The 23,379-nt window shown below is 38.8% G+C and overlaps 1 protein-coding gene and 1 pseudogene across 1 annotated transcript; one reads left to right on the top strand and one right to left on the bottom strand.

Moving 5' to 3' along the window:
* Window positions 1-239: 239 nt before the first annotated feature.
* On the bottom strand, window positions 240-3,956 carry LOC114221333 (olfactory receptor 11G2-like; annotated as a pseudogene).
* Window positions 3,957-19,208: 15,252 nt separating this feature from the next.
* LOC114221395 (olfactory receptor 11H6-like) lies at window positions 19,209-20,150 on the top strand. Its single transcript, XM_028119513.1, has one exon. The coding sequence runs from the start codon at window positions 19,209-19,211 to the stop codon at window positions 20,148-20,150; it is 942 nt and encodes a 313-aa protein (XP_027975314.1).
* Window positions 20,151-23,379: the final 3,229 nt, after the last annotated feature.

The raw sequence follows: 23,379 nt of genomic DNA, 5'->3' as shown, positions 1-23,379 counted from the left end.
AAATCGTCTCCAGTTAAAATTGGGAAAACAGACAAATAACAATTTGAGTAACTTACCCATAGTCATTCAATCGATACAGAATAAAGACAAGCTTTGAATTTTAAGAATTCTCATGTGGACATATTTATTCTAGATCTAGCACCTTTCCTTACTTTTAAGTATAATTTTTCTAGATTCTTTACAACAGGACTCAAAAGGACTTTTATCTCACCAAACCATCTCCTATTCAGGAATTATTTCTAAACTTCACACATAACTTTCCTGAGGACAATCTTCATCTCCTTATTCCTGAGGCTGTAGATCAGAGTGTTTAAAAGTGAAGTTGCAATTGAGTAGAACATTGTCAAGAACCTCTGCATACCAGGCTGATTAGCTGCCCCTGGGCTTACATACATCACCATGATTGAGCTATAAAATAGGAATACCACTATCAGGTGGGAAGCACATGTGGAGAAGGCTTTTTTCCTACTTGAACTTTTGGGAACATGAACCACAGCTCGAAGGACCAGTATGTAAGGACACAAGGATGTAGAACGAAGTGACAAATGTTATCACAGCGCTGAAAATGCTACAAATCAGTATTGTCTTGGGGACAGGTACACATATATGGCCAGCGTTGCCCCAAGATCACAGAGGTAGTGATCAATGACATTTGAACCACAAAACGGAACTTGGGAGATAAGGGTGGCTGGGGTCACCAACCAGAGGAAGCCACCCACCCAACAAGCAGACACAAGGGTTCCACAGATTTTCCTGGTCATTATGGTAGAATAATGCAGTGGATGGCAGATGGCAACATACCTATCAAATGCTATGAGGGCCAGGAAGAAAGTTCTGTGGCACAAAGAGAGAGGAAGATGTAGAACTGCAAGACACAGCCATTATAGGAGATGGTCTTGGTCTTGGATAGGAAGTTGAACAATATGTTGGGCACATTGGAATTGATGAGCAGATCTCCAGGAAAGAGAAGTTGGATAATGAAGTATACATAGGAGTGTGGAGTTGCTGGTTCCACCACATAGCGCAGATAATAGCACTGTTGCCCAACAAAGTCAAGATGTAGATGATGGAGGACAAAACAAAAAGGAGAATTTCTACCTCTTGACTACATAGGAAACCCAGGAGGATGAATTCATGAGTGATAGCAGTGTTATTATTGTTAGGCAAAACATTAATTTCTCTCTAACCGAACATGTACACAGACATAATCAGAAGTACATATTAAGAGTCTCCTGTTTTATTCAGCCCTCCATAATACCTCAATTTCTCATCAGAACTAGGTGGTATTATAAGTAGAGAATAAAATGGAATATTAATATTTAGTCAACATGAAGAATTTTTTTTCTAGATAGCTCTGTTGGAAGACAAATAGAAAAACACCACTGGTAACATTACTTTAAGTATTACTTTACTTTAAATATTTTCTCCAGAGCTTTTTCTTCTTATTTTAGCCTATGAGAGAAGGAGACAGAAATGAATCATTATACAACTTAAATGCTCACCTTTAACTCTAGTACAGCTAATAAGCTTCAGGAAGGAGTTTACGCCCTTAAACTGCACTGAAATATTTTATTGCCTACACTATCATTTCAGTCAGCATCACGAGGTCCACAAATTTTCCCTATTTAACTACATTATTATAGAAGCTTAACAGATCATGATAAGAAGGCACAACCCTAAATAAAAACATTAATTCATTAATTAATTTCCATTAAGGACTCACATCCCCAGATGATTCTAGGGTGACAAAGACGATGCCTGGCTTTTGAGAATTACTATTATACTATAAGGTGCCAGAGAAATTTGAACTCAGGGAAGGTTGTTTCAAAAGATGTGAATTGACTGCAATTAAAGTAAAATATGGAACCTACACCACTGAGTTAGAAGCACAAGTATATAAAATAAAAGAGAGTTCATAAATAACTGAATGATAATTCAGTAATTCCCAATCTAAACTAAGGAATGTAACATGTGCTTTAAAAATATTTAAATTATTTTAGGGCGCCTGGGTGGCTCAGTTGGTTAAGCGACTGCCTTCGGCTCAGGTCATGATCCTGGAGTCCCGGGATCGAGTCCCACATCGGGCTCCCTGCTCAGCGGGGAGTCTGCTTCTCCCTCTGACCCTCTTCCCTCTCGTGCTCTCTATCTCTCATTCTCTCTCTCTCAAATAAATAAATAAAATCTTTAAAAAAAAATAAAATAAATTAAAAAAATAAAAATATTTAAATTATTTTAATTTGATTCAAATTATCCTCTGTGGAATCCCCTTCATTTTTGTTAGCTATACAGCATTTCAGTTCCTTTGCAAAATTTGCCAGCTTACTATTTTTTAAAATGGCATCACATAACTTTACTTTTTAGTTAGAACAGGTTTTACACGTGTTCATTTTTATTTTCTATGTATTTTATATCATTTTCCCTCAATTTTCATTTTAAATATACATACTTTAGTGATAAAACAAAGGGCCTGACATCTTAACGTTTTTTAAGTACAAAGTCAAAATGACTGTTTAAGAATGAGGTGTAGGAATGAATCATGGAACACTACATCAAAAACTAATGATGTAATGTATGGTGATTAACATAACAATAAAAAATTTAAAAAAAAGAATGAGGTGTAGGTTTTGCCATAATTACAAATGTTTTTTAGTTTTAAAGAAAAGTAGTCAGAATTTAGACAGACCCAAAATGAAAACCTAGCCCTTTTTAATATAAGATTTATAACCTGGGACAAGTGACTGACTCTGAGTTCAATTTCTTTATCTGCAAAATCAGGATAATACCTACTGTTGAGTGTTAACAAAGCATTAAATATAATGTTTATAAAGCACCTAACATAGTGCCTAGCATAAAGTAAATGGGGGGGGGGGGCTCATTTTATTGCCCTAATTACCACAAGCAAAATATGAGCAGGTTCTTCCTAAAAAGTATTTGAACATAAAAGAAGAATATTCAGCTTCTATATACATTCTGATCTTCACACAATCTTAGGAATGATATAAACTTAATGCACTTCTATGCCACTAACTAACATTTGAAAATATGTCCTAAAATCACATATGGAGGGGGGCCTGGTTGACTCAGTCAGTTAAGCGTCTGCCTTCAGCTCAGGTCATGATCCCGGGGTCCTGGGAATGAGCCCCGTGTTGGGAATTGCTTCTCCCTCCCCCTCTACCCCACACCCCGCTCATGCTCTCTCTCTCTCAATAAAATCTTCTAAAAAATGAAAAAATAAAATCACACATGGTACTCAGAATAAATATCTCAATAAAAACATTATAGCTTGTTCCAGAGTGGCTCAGAGAAGCCCAATTAATCATTGCATTACTTTAATTATTCCTTACCCCTTGAATTGAGCCCCTTTTGACATTATTCTAGATAATTTTCCTTTTTCTCTGATTCCAACAGATTTTGTTATAGATTTTTGTGGGTTTCCTGAAACGAACCATTATTAGGAAAATTCTTTTTGTGAAAAAAAAATCCATTTTAGTTTAAACTTATGAGTCCTGGCACAGCTCTCTCCCCTACTGCCTTGCATATGTCAAAGCTGGGAGGGCAGAAGCGAAGTAGTGCCCCTAGGTCTGGACCAACAAAACTTTTTCTTACCCAGAGATAAACTTCAAGTAAGCTACTGGAATGACAGGTTTTAGAAATATTCCATAGTTTCCCATATCATAGGGTAGTAAATCAGACAGACAAGACATGATTTTGCATGATTCCAAAGTTCATAATATGTCTAACCCAAATAGATTGCTAGCTAAAGCAGCATAGAGCTTGATCAAATAATAATATGCAGGAGGTCTGTCCCCTCTTCTGCCTGCTATAGGATAATATATCCCCTTCTGCCTCCCCTCTCTTGCCAATCCAGCATGAATAGTAGCTAGTAACATGGAATAACCCCCACCCCCACCCTCTCCCATCTCAGCATCATTTTCAGCATCCATCTGGATGAGCATGTTTTAAGCAAAGCTAATAAGCAGGGCAGGGTACTACATAATACAAAAGACCCTGATCACTGAGGTGATTATGATTACAAGCAAAAAAAGCAAGGTGATTTGGAGATGGTGGGAAGCAATTTGGAAAGACTGTGGAGGGGAACCATGAAAAGAAAGTTACCATATTGAAGATGTTGCTAGGATGATAATTATATGATCAGAGGAGATATTAAAATTATGACACCTGAGTCTGAATTTTTCATGATACAAAGGACTAAAACTGGTTTAGAAATTTTTAAGAGGCAATAAGACCCTTGAGTTTGAGACATGTGAAAAATTTCACCAAGATTTGTTTCCTTGTACATCAGGAATTTCTCAGAGTAATGTTCATCCTCACAGGAATTTTATCAAAGAGAAAACTCCTGGGGCCTCTTCCCATCTGGCCACTTTGCATAAGGTGACATACCATGTGGTTAAATTCTCAATTAAGCGACTTCCTAAAGACATCTATTCATTCATTAGCCATCTATTGTGTGGAAGATAGAATGAAATGGGGATTTATTTTCACTCACTCTAGATTTGTCTAACCTCCTGTGAAATCCAAGCATCCTGTCTCCAGGAGAAAGTATCAGTTTCTAGCATTCAACTACTTCTGGCTCTGACAGGATTATTATTTAAAGAAAAGATATCTCAGCCAAACTATGGAAAGAGCCAAGATGTTCATTGACAGATGAATGGATAAAGATGATGTGGTATATATATACAATAGAATATTATGCAGCCATCAAAAGGAATGAAATCTTGCCATTTGCAACAACATGGATGGAACTGGAGGGTGTTATGCTGAGCAAAATAAGTCAATCAGAGAAAGACATGTATCATATGACCTCACTGATATGAGGAATTCTTAATCTCAGGAAACAAACTGAGGGTTGCTGGAGTGGTGGGGGGTGGGAGGGATGGGGTGGCTGGGCAATAGACACTGGGGAAGGTATGTGCTATGGTGAGCACTGTGAATTGTGTAAGACTGTTGAATCACAGACCTGTACCTCTGAAACAAATAATACATTATATGTTTAAAAAAAAAAGAAGAAGAAGAAGAAGAAGATAGCAGGAAGGGAAGAATGAAGAGGGGGAATCAGCGGGGGAGACAAACCATGAGAGACTATGGACTCTGAGAAACAAACTGAGGTTTCTAGAGGGAGGGGGGTGGGGGGATGGGTTAGCCTGGTGATGGGTATTAAAGAGGGCACGTACTGCATGGAGCACTGGGTGTTAGGTGCAAACAATGAATCATGGAACACTACATCAAAAACAAATGATGTAATGTACGGTGATTAACATAATAAAAAAAATTTTTTTAAAGAAAAGATATCTCCTTGGTCTCCCCTCCCTGCAGTTTGTTTGTTTTATCCTGAGGACCCACCCAAAAGGAACACTGGGAAACATCCTGCACAATTTTTTTTTTTTTTAGTGAGTCACAAGGAGGAGACAACTTGGATGCACAACCTCTGACTTCCTGGAAGTATGTATCTGTTGTCTTCTCAGACTTCTTGAGGGATATTCAGACCCTAGAAACTTTCTCTCTATCTATTGTGGAAGCTTCTTTAAGAACCATTGTTTCAGATAAGAACAGATACAATTTGGTCAGATCAATTTCCTTCTTTTTAATTATTACCCTTTTTATTTATTTTTTTAAGGATTTTATTTATTTATTTGACAGAGAGAGATACAACGAGAGAGGAAACACAAGCAGGGAGAGTGGGAGAGGGAGAAGCAGGCTTCCCGCGGAGCAGAGAGCCCGATATGGGGCTCGATCCCAGGACCCTGGGATCATGACCTGAGCCTAAGGAAGACGCTTAATGACTGAGCCACCCAGGCACCCCTTATTATTACCCTTTGTAATTATTACCACAACAGATAAGTTATAAAGACATAAACAACATATGCCATAACTGGTGCCATAACTTCTTTTCTTCCTTTTCTTGAGCAACTCAAGTGGTTGTTAATTTTCAGAGTGAAATAAATATAATGGCACAATGGCTATTTCATTACTTTATACTTTAGAATAAAGATTGATATATAAGACATTGATGAAAGAAACTGAAGAAGATACAAATAAATGGAAAGATATCCTATGTTCATGGATTGGAAGGATTAATATTGTTAAAATGTCCATACTACCCAAAGCAATTTATAAACTTAATAAGATCCCATCAAAATTCCAACAGTATTTTTCACAGACATAAAGAAAACAATACTAAAACTTTAATGGAAACACAAAAGATTCCAAAGCAATCTTGAGAAAGAAGAACAAATCCGGAGGCATTAAACTTTACAGTTTCAAACTACATTATAAAACTATAGTAATAAAAACAGTATGGTATTGCCATAAAAACAGATACATAGACCAATGGAACAACTCAGGAGCCCAGAGAGAAAACCATGCATGTATGGCTCACTAATATTTGACAAGGGAGTCAAGAATACTTAATGGAGAAAAGATAAGCTCTGCAATAAATAGTGCTGGGAAAATTGGATATTCATATATAAAAGAATGAAACCAGACCCCTATCTTACACCAGTCACAAAAATTAACCTGCAATAGATTTAAGACTTAAATGTGAGACCTGAAGCCATAAAACTCCTTAAAAAAATAGGAAAGAAGCTCTTTGACATGGATCTTGGCAATGACTTTCTGAATAAACACAAAGTATAAGCAACAAAACAAAAAACCAGTGAGACTATATCAAACTAAAAAGCTTCTTCACAGTAAAAGAAATAACATAATGAAAAAAACAACCTATAGAATGGGAAAATGTTTGCAAAACATATTTCTGATAAGGGGCTAATATCTGATATATATAAAGAACTCATACAACTCAATAGCGAAAAACCAGAATAGACATTTTCCCAAAGAAGACATAAAGATGGCCAATAGACATACGAAAAGATTCTCAACATCACTCATCATTAGGAAAATACATATCAGAACTACAATGGGGAAGAAAAAAGAACTACAATGGGATATACAATGAGACACTTATCAGGGTGGCTAGCAGGAAAAAGACAAGAGATAACAAATGCTGGCAAGGATTTAGAGAAAAGGGCACCTTTGTGCACTGTTGGTGAAACTATAACATGGTATAGCCAGTGTGGAAAACAGTATGGAGGTTCCTCAAAAAATTAAAAATAGAACTATCATATGATACAGCAATACCACTTCTGGGAATATAGCTGAAGGAAACAAAAACACTATATCAAAGAGATATCTGCACACCCCTGTTCAAAGCATCGTTATTTATAATAGCCAATACATGACAACAACCTAAGTGTCCATCACTGGATAAATGGATAAAGTAGTTGTGGCATACATATGTACAATGGAATAATTATTCAGCTATTTAAAAGAAGGGAATCCTGCCGTTTGCAGCAGCATGGATTGCCCTTGAGGGCATTATGCTAAGTGAAATAAGTCAGTTAAAGACAGTGCATGATCTCACTTTTAGGTAGAATCTTAAAAAAAAATTAACTTGGAAAAAGTGATCAGATTCGTGATTACCATAGGCAGGGTGTAGGGGAAGAGGAAATTGTATAAAGGTGGTCATTAGGTACAAATTACCAGTCATAAGACAAATACTAGGGCTATAATGTATAACATGATAACTATAGTTAACACTGTTCTACAATATATATAAAAGTTGTTGAGAGTAAATCCTAAAATCCTTCCTTTCCTAAGATCCAAACCTTTTACATAACAAGGAAATTTTTTCTTTTTTTTTTTTTTGCTATCTATATGAGATGATGGATGTTAACTAAACTTATTGTGGTAATCATTTCACAATAATTATAAATCAAATCATTATGCTGTATATCATAAATTTATACAGTATTATATGTCAATTATATCTCAATAAAACTGGAGAAAAATGCATTATTAGTAACCAAAATAATGCAACTATAAAAATGAGACACGGATGTTTTTCTTCTATCAATATAGAAAGAAATATTTTTAAATACCATCCATACACCATAAGATGGCATCCTCATCAACACATCTTTTGAGAATATATTTTGGAAAGCAATTTGGCAATATGTATTGTGAGCACAAATTATATATATCTTTAAAATATATATGACAATTTTTTGACATTATCATTTTCTTTCAAACTATTCCAGGGAAATTTTCTATCTATTCCAGGGAAATTTTTTAAAATTAAAAAACATTTAAACCCAAAAATTTTTATTGCATTATTTTAAGATTGGAAAATTCAAAATAGCCTAAATACACTAGGGAAATGTTATAAATATAACACTCACTATTATGTAGCATCGAAGAGTTTTAATTACATGGAAAAAAATGCTTACACAAGCAGGATACTAAATGTACATGCTTTACGGGAAGCCAGGGCAAAAATGAACTATTGGGATTTCATCAAGATAAAAAGCTTTTGCACAGCAAAAGAAACAGTCCACAAAACCAAAAGACAACCGACAGAATGGGAGAAAATATTTGCAAATGACATATCAGATAAAGGGCTAGTATCCAAAATCTATAAAGAACTTATCAAACTCAACACCCAAAGAACAAATAATCCAATCAAGAAATGGGCAGAAGACATGAACAGACATTTCTCCAAAGAAGACATCCAAATGGCCAACAGGCACATGAAAAAGTGCTCAACATCGCTCGGCATCAGGGAAATCCAAATCAAAACCTCAATGAGATACCACCTCACACCCATCAGAATGGCTAAAATTAACAAGTCAGGGAACGACAGATGTTGGCGGGGATGTGGAGAAAGGGGAACCCTCCTACACTGTTGGTGGGAATGCAAGCTGGTGCAACCCCTCTGGAAAACAGTATGGAGGTTCCTCAAACAGTTGAAATTAGAGCTACCCTTCGATCCAGCAATTGCACTACTGGGTATTTACCACAAAGACACAAATGTAGGGACCCGAAGGGGTACGTGTACCCCAATGTTTATAGCGGCAATGTCCACCATAGCCAAACTGTGGAAAGAGCCAAGATGCCCATCGACAGACGAATGGATAAAGAAGATGTGGTATATATACACAATGGAATATTATGCAGCCATCAAAAGGAATGAGATCTTGCCATTTGCAACGACGTGGATGGAACTGGAGGGTGTTATGCTGAGTGAAATAAGTCAATCAGAGAAAGACATGTATCACATGACCTCACTGATATGAGGAATTCTTAATCTCAGGAAACAAACTGAGTGTTGCTGGAGTGGTTGGGGGTGGGAGGGATGGGGTGGCTGGGTGATAGACATTGGGGAGGGTATGTGCTACGGTGAGCGCTGTGAATTGTGCAAGACTGTTGAATCACAGTTCTGTACTTCTGAAACAAATAACGCAACATATTTTAAGAAAAAAGAAAAAGAAGAAGATAACAGGAGAGGAAGAAAAGGAGTATGTCAGAGGGGGAGACGAACCATGAGAGATGATGGACTCTGAAAAACAAACTGAGGGTTCTAGAGGGGAGGGGGGTAGGGGGATGGGTCAGCCTGGTGATGGGTATTGAGGAGGGCACGTTCTGCATGGAGCACTGGGTGCTATGAACAAACAATGAATCATGGAACACTGCACCAAAAACTAATGATGTAATATATGGTGATTAACATAACAATAAAAAAACTAAAAAAAAAATAAATGTACATGCTTTATGACCTCATATGTACAAAGAAAAATTGTTAAAACAAAATAGAGCAAAGAAAATATGCCAAGCTTTTACCTGAATTTATGTCTACTTGATAACATTATCAGTAATTTTTTAGCACTCAGCTCTTCTGAATCTTCTAAAATTTTGTTTAAGCATATATTACTTTGATAATCAGTATTATTAAAAATTGTAACTGTGATACCTGGCACACAGAATGTTGCAAGGATTAAATAAAATAACTTATATGTAAGAATTTGTCACGGTGACTGGCATGAGATGAGTTATCAGTAAGCACTCTTTTCCTTCCCTGCCAAGTAAAGATGCAGGGTAAATAGTTTAGTATTTAAGAACTCAGGTTCTGGGGCACCTGGGTGGCTCAGATGGTTAAGCATCTGCCTTTGACTCAGGTCATGATCCCAGGGTCCTGGGATAGAGGCCCGCATAGGGCTCCCAGCTCAGCAGGGGGCCTACTTCTCCCCCTCCCTCTGCTTCTTCCCCTGCTCATGTTCTCTCTCTATCTCTGTGTCTCAAATGAATAAATAAAAAAAAAAAAGAACTCAGGTTCTGCTCTCAGAGAGAACTAAATTCAGATATTGGCATTCCCATTTGTTAGATGTGAAACCTTGAATAAATTATCTAATCTTCAATGACTTCACCTATAAAATAAAAATAATAGTAATATTTAACGTATTGGATTATTATGGGAGTTAAATGAATTTATTCAAAAAATGTATTCATTTTACTGCCTATAACAAAGCAAGCTTTTAATATTAACTGCTAAGATTTGTATGGCAAAGTAAAAGAGCAGCTATGGGCATGGACTGACTTTTGGATTCATGGAATGAATTTAAAAATGAATACTCCAAATAGGTGTCCCTTTAATCCCAGAAAGAGTCTCAGAATTGCATGTCAAATGAACAGTGTCAACAGATGGAGTAGACTCGCTTATCCAATATGAGAAAAGGAGTGTAAGATGTTTGAAAAAAAAATAATCAAAACATGGGTCCTTGGGGTAAGGTCCATCCAGCTGAGGGAATCTCAGCAAAGAATCCCTTTAGGGAAGCTGGCTTTGGCCCAGCAAGCATTTCACAGGGACAAGTGGAGAATCCAAGTTTTCATTCTCATCACTGCTAGAAGGGAAAAAACAAACAAACACACCTTTTACAACTTCCAAAAAAAAATTTCCCCAAATGCCCTGAAAGTGGAAGCACAAGGGATAGAACTCAGATCCAAGGGAAAGGTTTATCTGCAGTCCCTGTTTCCTGTTCTCCATCAGTTCTTGAATCAAGTCCTTCAACAAAGGGCAGGTGCCCATATTGCATGAATGTGGGACAGAGAAAAATATGTTATATTTTGAGTGTAAAATTTGAGTCTGAGAAAGTACCTTTCTACCTTTCTAGTTGAAGAAGAAACCATTACTTTCAAAGGTTGTCAACCAGAAAGGCAAAAGAAAAAAGGTAATTTTATTGCATTCATTTGCTCTGTTCTACTACTGTCACAGTTTTTGTCACCTTTATTCTAAACTACAGCATCCTCTATAAAATTTACTGGAGAAAAGTAAAACCCAAAATGGAAACTAATTTCAATTTCCTTTTTATTTCTTTTAGGGAAGAAAAGTAGAAAAGAGGATAAGCTATGACTCTTTCTAATGAGAGAGGAGTAACAACACAAATCCTGTCCAGAAGCTGATGGTTATCATTTCTCATGTTGCACCTGATTTTTTTTAACTTAACTTCTAATCCCTGCTCTAGGTTTATGAAATGGTATTGGTCACCCAAAAGTAAAATGCAGCCTCAGGATGCCCTGTTGGGAATCTTCCCTTTCTTCTCAACCCTGGTACAGAGGCTCACTTCACTGGGTTTAAATCCAAATAGCAAGTGAAGGGGGATGAGACCTTACATGGCAAGTCAAACATGACACAGATCATGGGCTCCTAGAACTTTGGAATGTCCCAGGCAGAGTAAAGTTCATAAAAAGTGCTCAAAGAAGGTAGAAGATCCAGAAGAGTAAGTACTTTCAAAAACAACATTTTATGATAATTATTTTTGAGATTATAAGTGATATATGATACTCATAGAAATTTTATTTTTTTAAAGATTTTATTTATTCATTTGAGACACAGACCTTGAAAAAGTTGCCACTATTTTTATTTCTTTACAGGAATTTTTCTATTCCTTTGTATTATTTACTTTCTTTAAAGAGCTCTATAAAGAACTTTGTAAATATTTACTACTCAAAGAATCAGCATTACTTTATTGTTTTTTAAAAACTTTTTTTCATTTGTGTGTAGTCAACATTAGTTACCTTTTGTTACATTAGTTATACCATGTTACATTAGTGTCAGGTGTACAACAGAGTGATTCAAATTCTCTATATGTTATTAAAAATTTAGAATCCCAAGCCCCATCCATTCCTTTTGAGTCAGAATCTGTATTTTAACATGATCCCCAGAAATTCTTCTGTACTACTATGATGAACTTGCTTATTATTAATTTTTCTACACCTCTGATTTTTATTTAATGGCTATAGAGGTTTTAAAAGCTATGGGTATTTCCAGATTGCCTGCCAGAAAAAACAATTTACAAGTTTATATTCCCTCCAACAGTTACTTCTGAGTGTCATTTCATTGCACCTTCAACACGGGTATAATGACTACCTATGCTAATTTGAAAAGCAAAAGAGAAATTATCTTTTTCAACTTTAGGTTACCAACCTTCATCTAGAGATGTGGGAAGTTAACTTCCACAATTTTTACACTGACACTTCATATTCACTTCTTTAAATGCCCCTTAATTTTATTGAAAAGAGTATTTCCGATTTTTAAGATATTTCACCATGCAGGAATATAAATACGTGTCCCAAAACATCATTTGCATTGAAAATTATACAAGAATTCAGTAGGCACTTAGTAAAATTGTGTTGTATTTTTGGAATAGTGTAGGTCAGTGATTAGCTATAAAACCAAATGAAGTTTAGAAAATAAGCTTGAAAGGACTGTATCAGCACATAAATGTTCAATAAATGGTGGTAAAATAAGTTAATAAAAAATTAAAGTGCATGATAGACAGCAGTCAAGAAGTTAATCTGCTATTTAAAAATATTTTACTGAAAATGGTATGAAATATTCTTCTTTTTTTTTTAAGATTTTATTTGTCAGAGAGCAAGAGAACAAGCGGGGGGACTCAGGCAGAGGGAGAAGCAGGCTTCCCGCGGAGCAGGGAGCCCGATGTGGGACTCGATCCCAGGAGCCTGGGATCATGACCTGAGCCGAAGGCAGACGCCCAACCCGCTGAGCCACCCAGGCATCCCATGAAATATTATTCTTTAATGATATAAGTACCAAAACTATAGAAGATGGGTAATAGTACAGCCAGTTCTTAAATTTTCCAGGGTCAGAAATCCCAAATCATATTATCATCTTAGAAGTAACTCCATGGGAAAAAAGTAATAAATGGAGAAAGAGAGAGACAGAAACAAATACAGAGAGGCCAGTAAAATAAAGTGATTATAAAGAAAGCATGAGTTTCTCTAAGGGATTTAGTGAGCTTTTCACTGGACTAAGACCTAAATGAGACAGTCTTTCCAACACTAGCTGATAGCATTGTTGTGAGAGGGTCTCCTTGCTTGCAAGGTTTGTGAGAGTAAAATAAAAAAAAAAAGGGTGGGCCATCTCCTGCCCTCTGGAGAGAGAAAGGCATGGCACCCAACAATCCAAATTAAAATATGGACAGCTCCAAAAAATGATCTTCTTTGCAAAGCATGGAGAACACATGTATAAGAGAGAATTGATATGAAAATTAAGTAAAACAGCACTCAGTAATTATAAATAAGCTTAAATTCTCAGACCTAAACACATTATATCCCTGGATGCAGAGAGATTTTACAGATGTGATTTCAAAAACCACAACTGGTGTCTCTAAAGGATTCTGGAGAAAGAAAATCTTTTAAAAAACTGAAAATGAGTAATGAGTTTAAAGCCCAAAATTTGCTTCTAAAAATTTTTCATAAACCAACCATTTAATAATATATGCCAGAATGTCTTCCAGAGATATAATGTCATTTGCACCACCTTTGTACTACTTACATATTTTGAGCTTAGCCATCTGTCAACAATTGTTGATAATAATAGATGCTAACCCTGAAAATGTTTTAAGTGACATGGAAAAGCATTTTCTCATGTACTACATATTTCAATCAGACATAGGTGAAACACGAGAAATTTTATCAAATTTATAGGCAATAAAAATAGAAAAGAAAGCTAGTATTTGATAGTCTTAAGATCTTAATTGACTAAAACACTTGGTGAAATTCAGTAATTAACCTCCCTCACTTCGAAAACTCAATGACAGAAGCATCAGATAGGACCAATCGTTTTTTTTTTTTAAGATTTTATTTATTTCACAGAAAGAGAGACAGCCAGAGAGGGGACACAAGCAGGGGGAATGGGAAAGGGAGAAGCAGACTCCCTGCCAAGCAGGGAGCCCGACACGGGGCTCGATCCGAGGACCCTGGGATCATGACCTGAGCAGAAGGCAGACGCCCAACAACTGAGCCACCCAGGCACCCCAGACCAATCTTGTTTTAAAGAGGTTCTTGTAAACAAACTCTAAAGACTTTCGCAAAATGAAAATCCAATAAAAGTCAAAAGTATAAAGTTACTGCCTAAAAAATCTAATGTTAACTTAAGTCTACCTGAGTTTCTAGAGAGAAGAGATTATGGCAATGTGCTCTGTGTCAGTCACACAATATGAGGGGTACTGTGTTCAGTTTTAGAAAAATCACATCTTCCAAAGGTATGAACAATCAAAAGACGACAACCAGGATAGTGAGCACCCTGGAAATTATGTCAAATTCAGTTAAGAAACCAAGAGTGCTTAGTATAAATTGAGAAGATTCAAAGACATGAATCCCTTCCTCAAATATTTTTAAGTCCTGCTGTGTAGACTTATTCTGAGCATCAGTATAATGTAATGAAAGAACACAAATCTGCCCAAGACCAGCACTTTACTGCCTTCTTGTGGCTCAATTATGACTTGTATTTGTTGGAAGATCAAGAAGGATAATGAACAGTCAAAATCCTGTTGGACTGTGTGCATATTGTAGGCACATAGTAAGGGTTAACCTTCCTTCCCTGAGGCAGAAGTAAGCAAGACCAAGAGGACAAATCAAGACAGGAATGTGACTCAAGAATGTAAGAGAGAACAAGGAAGAGGGGCGCCTGGGTGGCTCAGTAGGTTAAGCATCTGCCTTCGGCTCAGGTCATGATCCCAGGGTCCTGGGATCAAGCCCCACATCAGGCTCCCTGCTCAGTGAAGAGTCTGCTTCTCCCTCCCCTTCTTGTACTCCTTCTCTCTGTGTGTGTGTCAAATAAGTGAATAAAATCTTTAAAGAGAGAGAGAGAGAAACAAGGAAGCTTATTACAACTTCTAAAAGTGAAAGATGTTCTGCCATTCATTGAGCTCTTTGTCATGGATTATTCCAGCAGAAGCTAGATGACCAATCAGCAAAAAGGCAGGAGAGAGGGGCTCTTACTGCTGGCAGGAAGAGAGACTATAGAATCCCTAAAGTCTCTTCCCACTTCAAGATTCAGTAAGGTCGAATCAGTAAGAAAGTGTGACTTTGTGATCCCATTCTAACCCATGCTATCTCTGAGGCCAGTGACTATGAGCAATTCGTTATTCCAAGAAATAGAAGTTCAGACATGACGGTTTATTTCCTCCAGAGTACAAAGAACAGAATCCAACTCTTCACTTAAGTGAATCCCTAGGACACAGCACATTGAATCAGTTAGTTGTCCTTCATGCTACAAGAACAACTGGAAAACAGAGACTCAGGCAGGCAGTGTAGAAATGGAATAACATTATCTAAGTGGTAAAGAAAGTTCAAATAATAAAAGGCCTTTAATAAATCAAAGGCTACAACAAATAGAATTAGAGCACCCTAAACAGCAAAGAAGAGCACCTATAGCACCCTTACATGTCCTCACTGTCTATCATAGCTTCTGAATACCTTCTCTTAAAAAAAAAAAAGTGGGGGGGCACCTGGGTGGTTGAGTCAGTTAAGCGTCTGCCTTTGGCTCAGGTCATGATCCCGGGGTCCTGGGATTGAGTCCCACATCAGGCTCCCAGCTCAGCGGGGAGCCTGCCTCTCCCTCTGGCCCTCTCCCCTCTCACGCTGCTTCTCTCTCGCTCGCTCTCAAATAAATAAATAAAATTTTTAAAGAAAAAAAATTAAATAAATATTTTCATTACTTATTTATTTACCTTAATTTTGTAGAAATGGGTAAGAGGTGACCTGCCTCCTCACGACAAAGGAGCTGAACACTGCATATCAGAAAAGTCAGGTAAGAGTAAAGTAACTACCGTACCCAGGATGGTATCTGTGTGCCTTTTAACTTCTTATTACAAAAAGAGAGAGGGGGTGCCTGCATGGCTCAGTCGTTAAGCAACTGCCTTCAGCTCAGGTCATGATCCCAGGGTCCTGGGATCGAGCCCTGCATCAGGCTCCCTGCTCAGCAGGAGGCCTGCTTCTCCCTCTCCCACTCCCCCTGCTTGTGTTCCCTCTCTCGCTGTGTCTCTCCCTGTCAAATAAATAAATAAGATCTTTAAAAAAGAAAGAGAGAGAGAGATAGCCATGTAAAAATGAAAAATAAAAGAAAAAAAAACCACAATCCCACCAAAGTGGTATAATTTGAGGGGAGTTTGGGAGACGCCACCTCCCTCCCCTCAGATGATGCTGTGATATCTACAGCACCAACAGTTACTCTTTTTATTAATTTGATGCACTTTTTCCCTGGAATGGGTGACATTCTGGGCACATCTACTCTGCTGTTCCCTTAAAACAGTGACAGTAAAATGGGAACCAGAAAGCATGGACTCATCCTGACCCTGTCACTTACTGGTTTGGGATCTCAGGCATTTAATCTCTTTGAGTCTTTATTTCCTCCCACATGAAATGGAGGCAATAATTCTTGCTGTGGCTCCCCTATAGAGTAACTAAGAAGCACCCTCCCCCCAAAAGACACATGCTAGACATAAGGGTTAACTTGTTCAAAAGAATGCCTTTCAAGCCACCCTCCCAAAGAACAAGTTGCCTCCTGTGAAGTTCCACAGAAATGAAGCCTCTCTTGCCTGGTGCTGAATGACTGTCTCCTAACATTGGCTGGGGTGAAGAGTCCTGCTGTTAGCTTCTCATATCCTAGAGCTGCAACCACAAAGCTTGAACTGCAGCCCCCATCACACCCGGAGAAAAGCTGGCGCCCCTCTCCCCAGCCCCAAATTCTGAGTCTAGAAATAGGACTAAACCAAGTGTTCCTCCTGTTGATATTATATCCTGGCCCTAATCACGTTAGTGGAGGAGTTAGCACTTCTCTAATCCTATCGCTAAAAAAACCCAAAACCTCACAGTTTAAGGGTTGAGGTGCCTTCTTAGAATGTAATATCCTAGATTTTGGCATGTCACTGTGGTTGTAATGAGCAAAATAAAAGGGGCCTGCATGCCTGTGACTGATCCTGGATCTGCAAGTTTCCCCCAGGAAATGCTACTCCATTACATTTGGTGTGTGTGCCGTCTTTTCATGTGCCCTTGTGTGCATAACATGGAAAATGAAAACTGCTACAGTCTTCACAGATGCTGGCGGTTCAGCTTATGCATGAAATTACCAGATTTCCACGCCCCCCCCCCGAGAACTAGTGTTGTTAAGAAAAGGTGAATAGAGAGTTCTGAGCTTATAAAATGGGAAAGGAGGAAAAAGGTGAAACAGAGATGATACATCATATTCCCAACTTCTAGGTTTAACTTAGCCTAGGTCAAGGCCTAAAATTTAGATAAGGTTCTCTCTATTGCCTTGTATCCAAAAGAAGAGCCAGGCTTTTTCCAGGGCTGAATAAACCACAAAATCCAGGAATGCCAGAGGGAGAAAAGGACTCTGATTTCCATAAGTCAGCCTATTCTGAAATAGTATTTGTTGGTGCTCCTCTGTTATGATCATTTGCGTACAGTCTGATCCTCATTCCCCAGGAAATCCCACAGAAGGGCCAGGCACAGGTGGGGTAGTGGGGGAAGGATCACCTGGGAAGGATCACCAAGGAAGGATCTGCAGGTTCAAAAGTAGGTAGCCATCAGGAAAATGATCCTATCATTTAAGACTGTAATGGTAACCTTGCCAAGGAAAACAGTCTATTAAGAAAAAAAGAGAGCCTCTGGTGTGTCTGATGGGCAAAAAATGGTCTTCAAAAGAAGCTGCATCTGGTGTGGTCTACATCTCTTATTCATATACATACACATACACATGTATTCACACACGAATACAACACACATAGGATGTGTACTTAGCCTGTCACATGGCTAAAATTCCACAAGGAAAAACATTCTTTTGTACTTTAAAATCGGTTTAGCTTATAAGATTAACAAAGGAGTGTAACATCTAGCATAACAAGCCCTGAACAGTTTAGAATAGTTTATATTTCTGTAGCATTTTATAATTTTTTTTCTTTTTTCAAACTGCTTTTGCATACATTATTTTGTTAAAAGATTTTATTTATTTATTTGACAGAGAGAGACAAAGCGAGAGAGGAAACACAAGCAGGGGGAGTGGGAGAGGGAGAAGCAGGCTTCCCGCTGAGCAGGCAGACTGATGTGGGGCTCGAGCCCAGGACCCTGGGATCATGACCTGAGACAAAGGCAGACGCTTAATGACTGAGCCACCCAGGCGCCCCACATATATTATTTTATGCAGTTTTCATGTCATCCTTGCTGTGGAGGTACGATTATTCATATTTTACAGAGAAACAGTCTCAGAGCTTAAGTTCTTTCCTGAGAAAATACTCCTCAGGCAGTGGCAAAGCCAAGAACTCGTGCTCTGCCACACCAGTGGATCCCAAATCCAGGTGAAGCCCAGGAATCTACACCTTTCAAAGTTTCTCTCCTCTGGTTCTAATGATTTCAAAGCCTGGAGCCCATGTAACACAGCATCCTACAGGTAGGGAATACATACTAATAGCCTATAAGTGGTCACTTAATGCAGCTAAATTGGAACTTGCTTAAAGTCACTCTGTGGTTATTTTCATAGCTGGCTTCAAAGCCTCATGTTCTCCCCTTTATGTCACTTATCTGACAGTACTGTTTTGTCTGGTAAAACTGTCAATTCTAATTTTTTTTGTATTTGAATTGCCAATATCAACATTTATATCTCAATTTAGCATCAGTTAGCCACCTATTTCTACTGTCTAGACAATAGACAATGTTCTCCAAAGTTGGGCACACCAGGCAACCCAATGAGAGATGCAGAAAGGAAATATCTGAATTTCTATTTTAACTTAAAGAAAACTTTTTTCAAAATATTGACCAATATTTAGTATATTGATTGACAGTGGTCTGTATACAGTTTAAAAGTGAAGAGTCATTTATAGAAGAATACACTCAACAACTGTATTGTTTGAGCACCCAATCAAAAATAGGAACCCTTGGTCCAGACCTCCTTCCCTATGATCAGGAGAATGTGGTTGTTGTCTCCTGGGAAAGAGTCAGGAGGCATAATTCCCTTTGTACATGTAACTTCTGCTGTAATCCTCACAGGATAGAAGGAAATGACTTCAGAGGCCAGAAATATTTCTCAAACTGTGAGTGAATTCATCCTCTTGGGCTTCCCTTGCCACTGGGAAATACAGTTCCTCCTCTTTTCCATATTCTTTGTGACTTATATCCTGATGCTCCTTGGAAACATGGCCATTATGTGTGCAGTACACTGGGACCACCAGCTCCACACCCCAATGTACATACTGCTGGCCAACTTCTCCTTTCTGGAAATCTGCTATGTCAACTCCGATGTGCCCAACATGCTGGCCAACTTCCTCTCCCAGACCAAAACCATCTCCTTTGCTCGGTGCCTCCTCCAATTGTACTTCTTCTTCTCACTGGGCACAACTGAATGTTTATTTCTGTCCATCATGGCCTATGACCGGTTCCTGGCAATCTGCCACCCCCTGCACTATCCCATGGTCATGACTATTAAGTTCTGTTGCAGCCTGGTCATCTTTTGCTGGGTCTATGGTTTTCTCTGGTTTCTGATCCCAGTGATACTCATTACCCAGCTACCATTTTGTGGCCCGAATGTAATTGATGACTTTCTGTGTGACCTGGGTCCTCTGCTGGCCTTGGCTTCAGCCTGTGTCCCAATCCCAGGGACTGTTCTCATATGTGGCACCATGAGTTCCCTCCTCATCTTCACCACCTTTTTCTACATTATTGGTTCCTATACCCTGGTGCTGAGGGCTGTAGTGCAAGTGCCCTCGGTTGCTGGCCGGAAGAAGGCCTTTTCTACCTGTTCCTCACATCTGGCTGTTGTGTTTCTCTTCTATGGTTCTGTCATGATGACATATGTGAAACCAGGGTCAGGACAAGCAGAGGGAATGCAGAAGTTCACAACTCTATTCTACTCAGTTTTGACCCCCTTTTTCAACCCCATGATCTACAGCCTCAGGAATAAAGAAATGAAGGATGCCTTAAAGAAAGTTCTAGGAAGTTCCTAAAACTGGTCTGTGATGTTAATGTCTTACTCCCAGATGAGTTGAGACTGTGAGCCTCCTGTTAGTGAACAGTTAAGAAACTGGCAAAAGGATGTGAACATTTTGAAGGTGTTTCAAAATTCTAAATACCAGGTCATCAATGAAGCCTTTCCCCAGGTGAAATTAACTGCCTCTTCCATAGCACGTTGTGTGTACTTTTATTGAACATGTCATTCATTTTCTTCTTGTGTTTTAGTTAACTATTAATAAATCATCATACATGCTTGCCCATCCTTAATAGACTGTCAATTTTTTAAGAGCAGGGCCTGTGTTTTATTAATTTCTATAACTCCAGAACCCAACATCACACCTAGCCCAAAAATGTCAATAATGTCAACTTAAATAAAGAAAATAAATTTGTTCATGTTTCCTCACTAGATTCTATCATCCTTGTCATCCTATCAACAGTCAGGACAATATCTAAAGAAATTATGAGAACTCCATAACAATCTATATTTTATATATCCTATGGATTAAATGAAAAAACTTCTAGAAAAATGTGAGGTCAACCTAAAGTGGTTGAACCAAAAAAAAAAGAAGAAGAAGAAGAAGATAGCAGGAAGGGAAGAATGAAGGGGGGGAATCAGAGGGGGAGACGAACCATGAAAGATTATGGACTCTGAGAAACAAACTGAGGGTTCTAGAGGGGAGGGGGTGGGGGGATGGGTTAGCCTGGTGATGGGTATTAAAGAGGGCATGTACTGCATGGAGCACTGGGTGTTATATGCAAACAATGAATCATGGAACACTACATCAAAAACTAATGATGTAATGTATGGTGATTAACATAACATAATAATAATAAATAAATAAAATCTAAGAAGAAAAGTATAAAATGAAAAAAATGATAATCAAATCAATGGAAGACCCTCACCAAGATGAAAGTTAATGTCTTAAGAAATTACCTGCTTCCGTCTCTTCATCAATTCCTTTGTCTAATAATGTAACTGCTTTATTTCATTTTCTTCTAACTAACCATGCTTTCACTCCTGCACATTTGAAAATATATTATACAACCCTTACCACTGAAAATGTGGTTTGGGGATCATTAGCTGGGTATCACTGGGGATCTTCTTAGAAGGTGGGATCTCAGGACCCATATCAGGCCTAATGAAGTAGAATCTGCATTTTATCCTTGTGAGTTACTATACACACTAAAGGTGGAAAACCACTGATTTACAGCAGATTCTCTGTTGGCTCACAGTAATCACAACCACATATACTTCTAAAGACAGCTACCTCCACTCAAGCAGTGGTTCTCAATTAGTTGACTCAGATCTGGGGTTGTGGTTTAGGCACAGGTATTCTGAAAACCTCCCTAGGAAATTGTAATACAGAGAGAGGGCTGGGAATCACTGCATTCAAATTTAGGGACTTCTGCGGGGCGCCTGTGTGGCTTAGTCGGTTAAGCATCTGACTCTTGATTTCAGCTCAGGTCATGATCTCAGGGTTGTGAAGTCAAGGCCCACGTCAGGCTCCATACTAGGCGTAGAGCCTGCTTAAAGATTTTCTCTCTCCCTCTGCCCCTCCCCACCTTCCCTCTCAAAAAAAGAAAAAAGTAGGGACTTCTAAACTCCACAATAACACAGAATGAGACCACATCCATCCACATTCCTTTTCTTTTCAAAACCCCCCTTAGTGCAAATCAACCAAATTGAATATTAGATAGCAATAAGACATGTTATAACAGAAATATAATAACCATTGCTTTGCCAAAAAAAATTTTATATTCAAGATAGGTAAGTCTCTTTTGAATATTTTTACACATTTACATTTGGGAGATATGAATATTAAAAAGAATGGGGAATATAAAATACTATCCTGGCACTGTACCAGGCTTTGTAATAACCCAGATTAACAATATTTCTTTCCTGTCGTCAGAAAGACCACAACCCAGGGATGGAAATAAACTTTTCTTACCTTTTTTGTTTTGTTTTGTAATAGCTTGATTGAAAAACAGTTTAGAGGGGGGCAGAGCAAGATGGCGGAGGAGTAGGAGACCTGGATTTCGTCTGGTCTCAGGAATTCAGCTGGATAGGGATCAAACCATTCTGAACACCTACAAACTCAACAGGAGATCAAAGAAAAGAATAGCAACAACTCTCTGAACAGGAAAGCGACCACTTTCTGGAAGCTACAACATGTGGAGAAATGAATCAGAGGCAATATTTGGAGGACAGACGGCAGGGGAGGGGGCCTCCGTCGGCCACTTCTGGCAAGTGATAGAGCAGCAGAGCACAAAATCGGAACTTCTAGAAGTCGGCTCTGCTGAGGGACCTCACTCCAGTGGCTAAGCAGGGGGTGGAACCCTTGCTGGGACAGTGTGGTCTCAGGACCCTCGGGGTCACAGAAAGACCAGGGGTGCCTGAGTGCGACAGAGCTCCCAGGTATCGGAGCGGGGAAGCTGGCTGCAGAGATGGAGCTGAGGCACAGGATTTCAGGTTGGGGTTGCCATAAACTGTGATGCGCAACACAGTCAGGCCACTGCTCCTCCAGCAGGGACCCAACAAGCGGCAGATCCGGTGAGACCCCCCCCTTCCTCCCCTGGGAGGAGCAGTGCAGGAGCACAGCACAGGGATCTGCTGGGTTTGGAGACTCCACACCAAGTCGGGTGCCAGAGATAGAAACACTTGGTCACAGGCCGGGTGAGCACGGAGTGTGGCTGGAGACCAGGGAGACGGGAGTGACTGACTGCTTTTCTCTGGGGGTGCACTGAGGAGCAGGGCCCCAAGTTATCGGCTCCTCTGGAGCAGAGATTGGGAGGCTGCCATTTTCACTCTCGTCCTCCAAGTCTGTACGGAAAGCTTGCAGGGAACAAAAGCTCTGGAGAGCAAACCCGAGCACATTACTTAGCCCAGACCGACAAGGGTGGGGCAGTTCCACCTCCGGCAAAGACATTTGGGAACCACAGCAACAGGCCCCTCCTCCAGAAGATCAGCAGGAACAGCCAGCCAAGACCAAGTTTACCGATCAATGAGAACGGCAGAACTCAAGCGCTAGGGGAATACTGCACATAGAATTCATGGTTTTTTTTCCCATGATTCTTTAGTCTTTCAAAATTAATTTTTTAACTGTCTTTTTTTTAATTTTTCTTTTTCCCTTTTTCAACCATCTTATCAATCCCTTTTTAAAAAAGCTTTTTTTATTTTTCATTTTTAGAGTCATATTCTATCCCTTCATATTAGTTACCCTT

The sequence above is a fragment of the Eumetopias jubatus genome, unplaced genomic scaffold (assembly GCF_037043125.1).
Source record: "Eumetopias jubatus isolate StellerSeaLion01/CBP00866 unplaced genomic scaffold, mEumJub1_p1.0 scaffold_7, whole genome shotgun sequence".
Taxonomy (NCBI): Eukaryota; Metazoa; Chordata; class Mammalia; order Carnivora; family Otariidae; genus Eumetopias; species Eumetopias jubatus.
This window is presented reverse-complemented; position numbering and strand designations above follow the sequence as displayed.

Bases quoted from the DNA above. Each gene is read 5' to 3' on its own strand.
- LOC114221395 (XM_028119513.1), top strand. From the start codon at position 19,209: ATGACTTCAGAGGCCAGAAATATTTCTCAAACTGTGAGTGAATTCATC.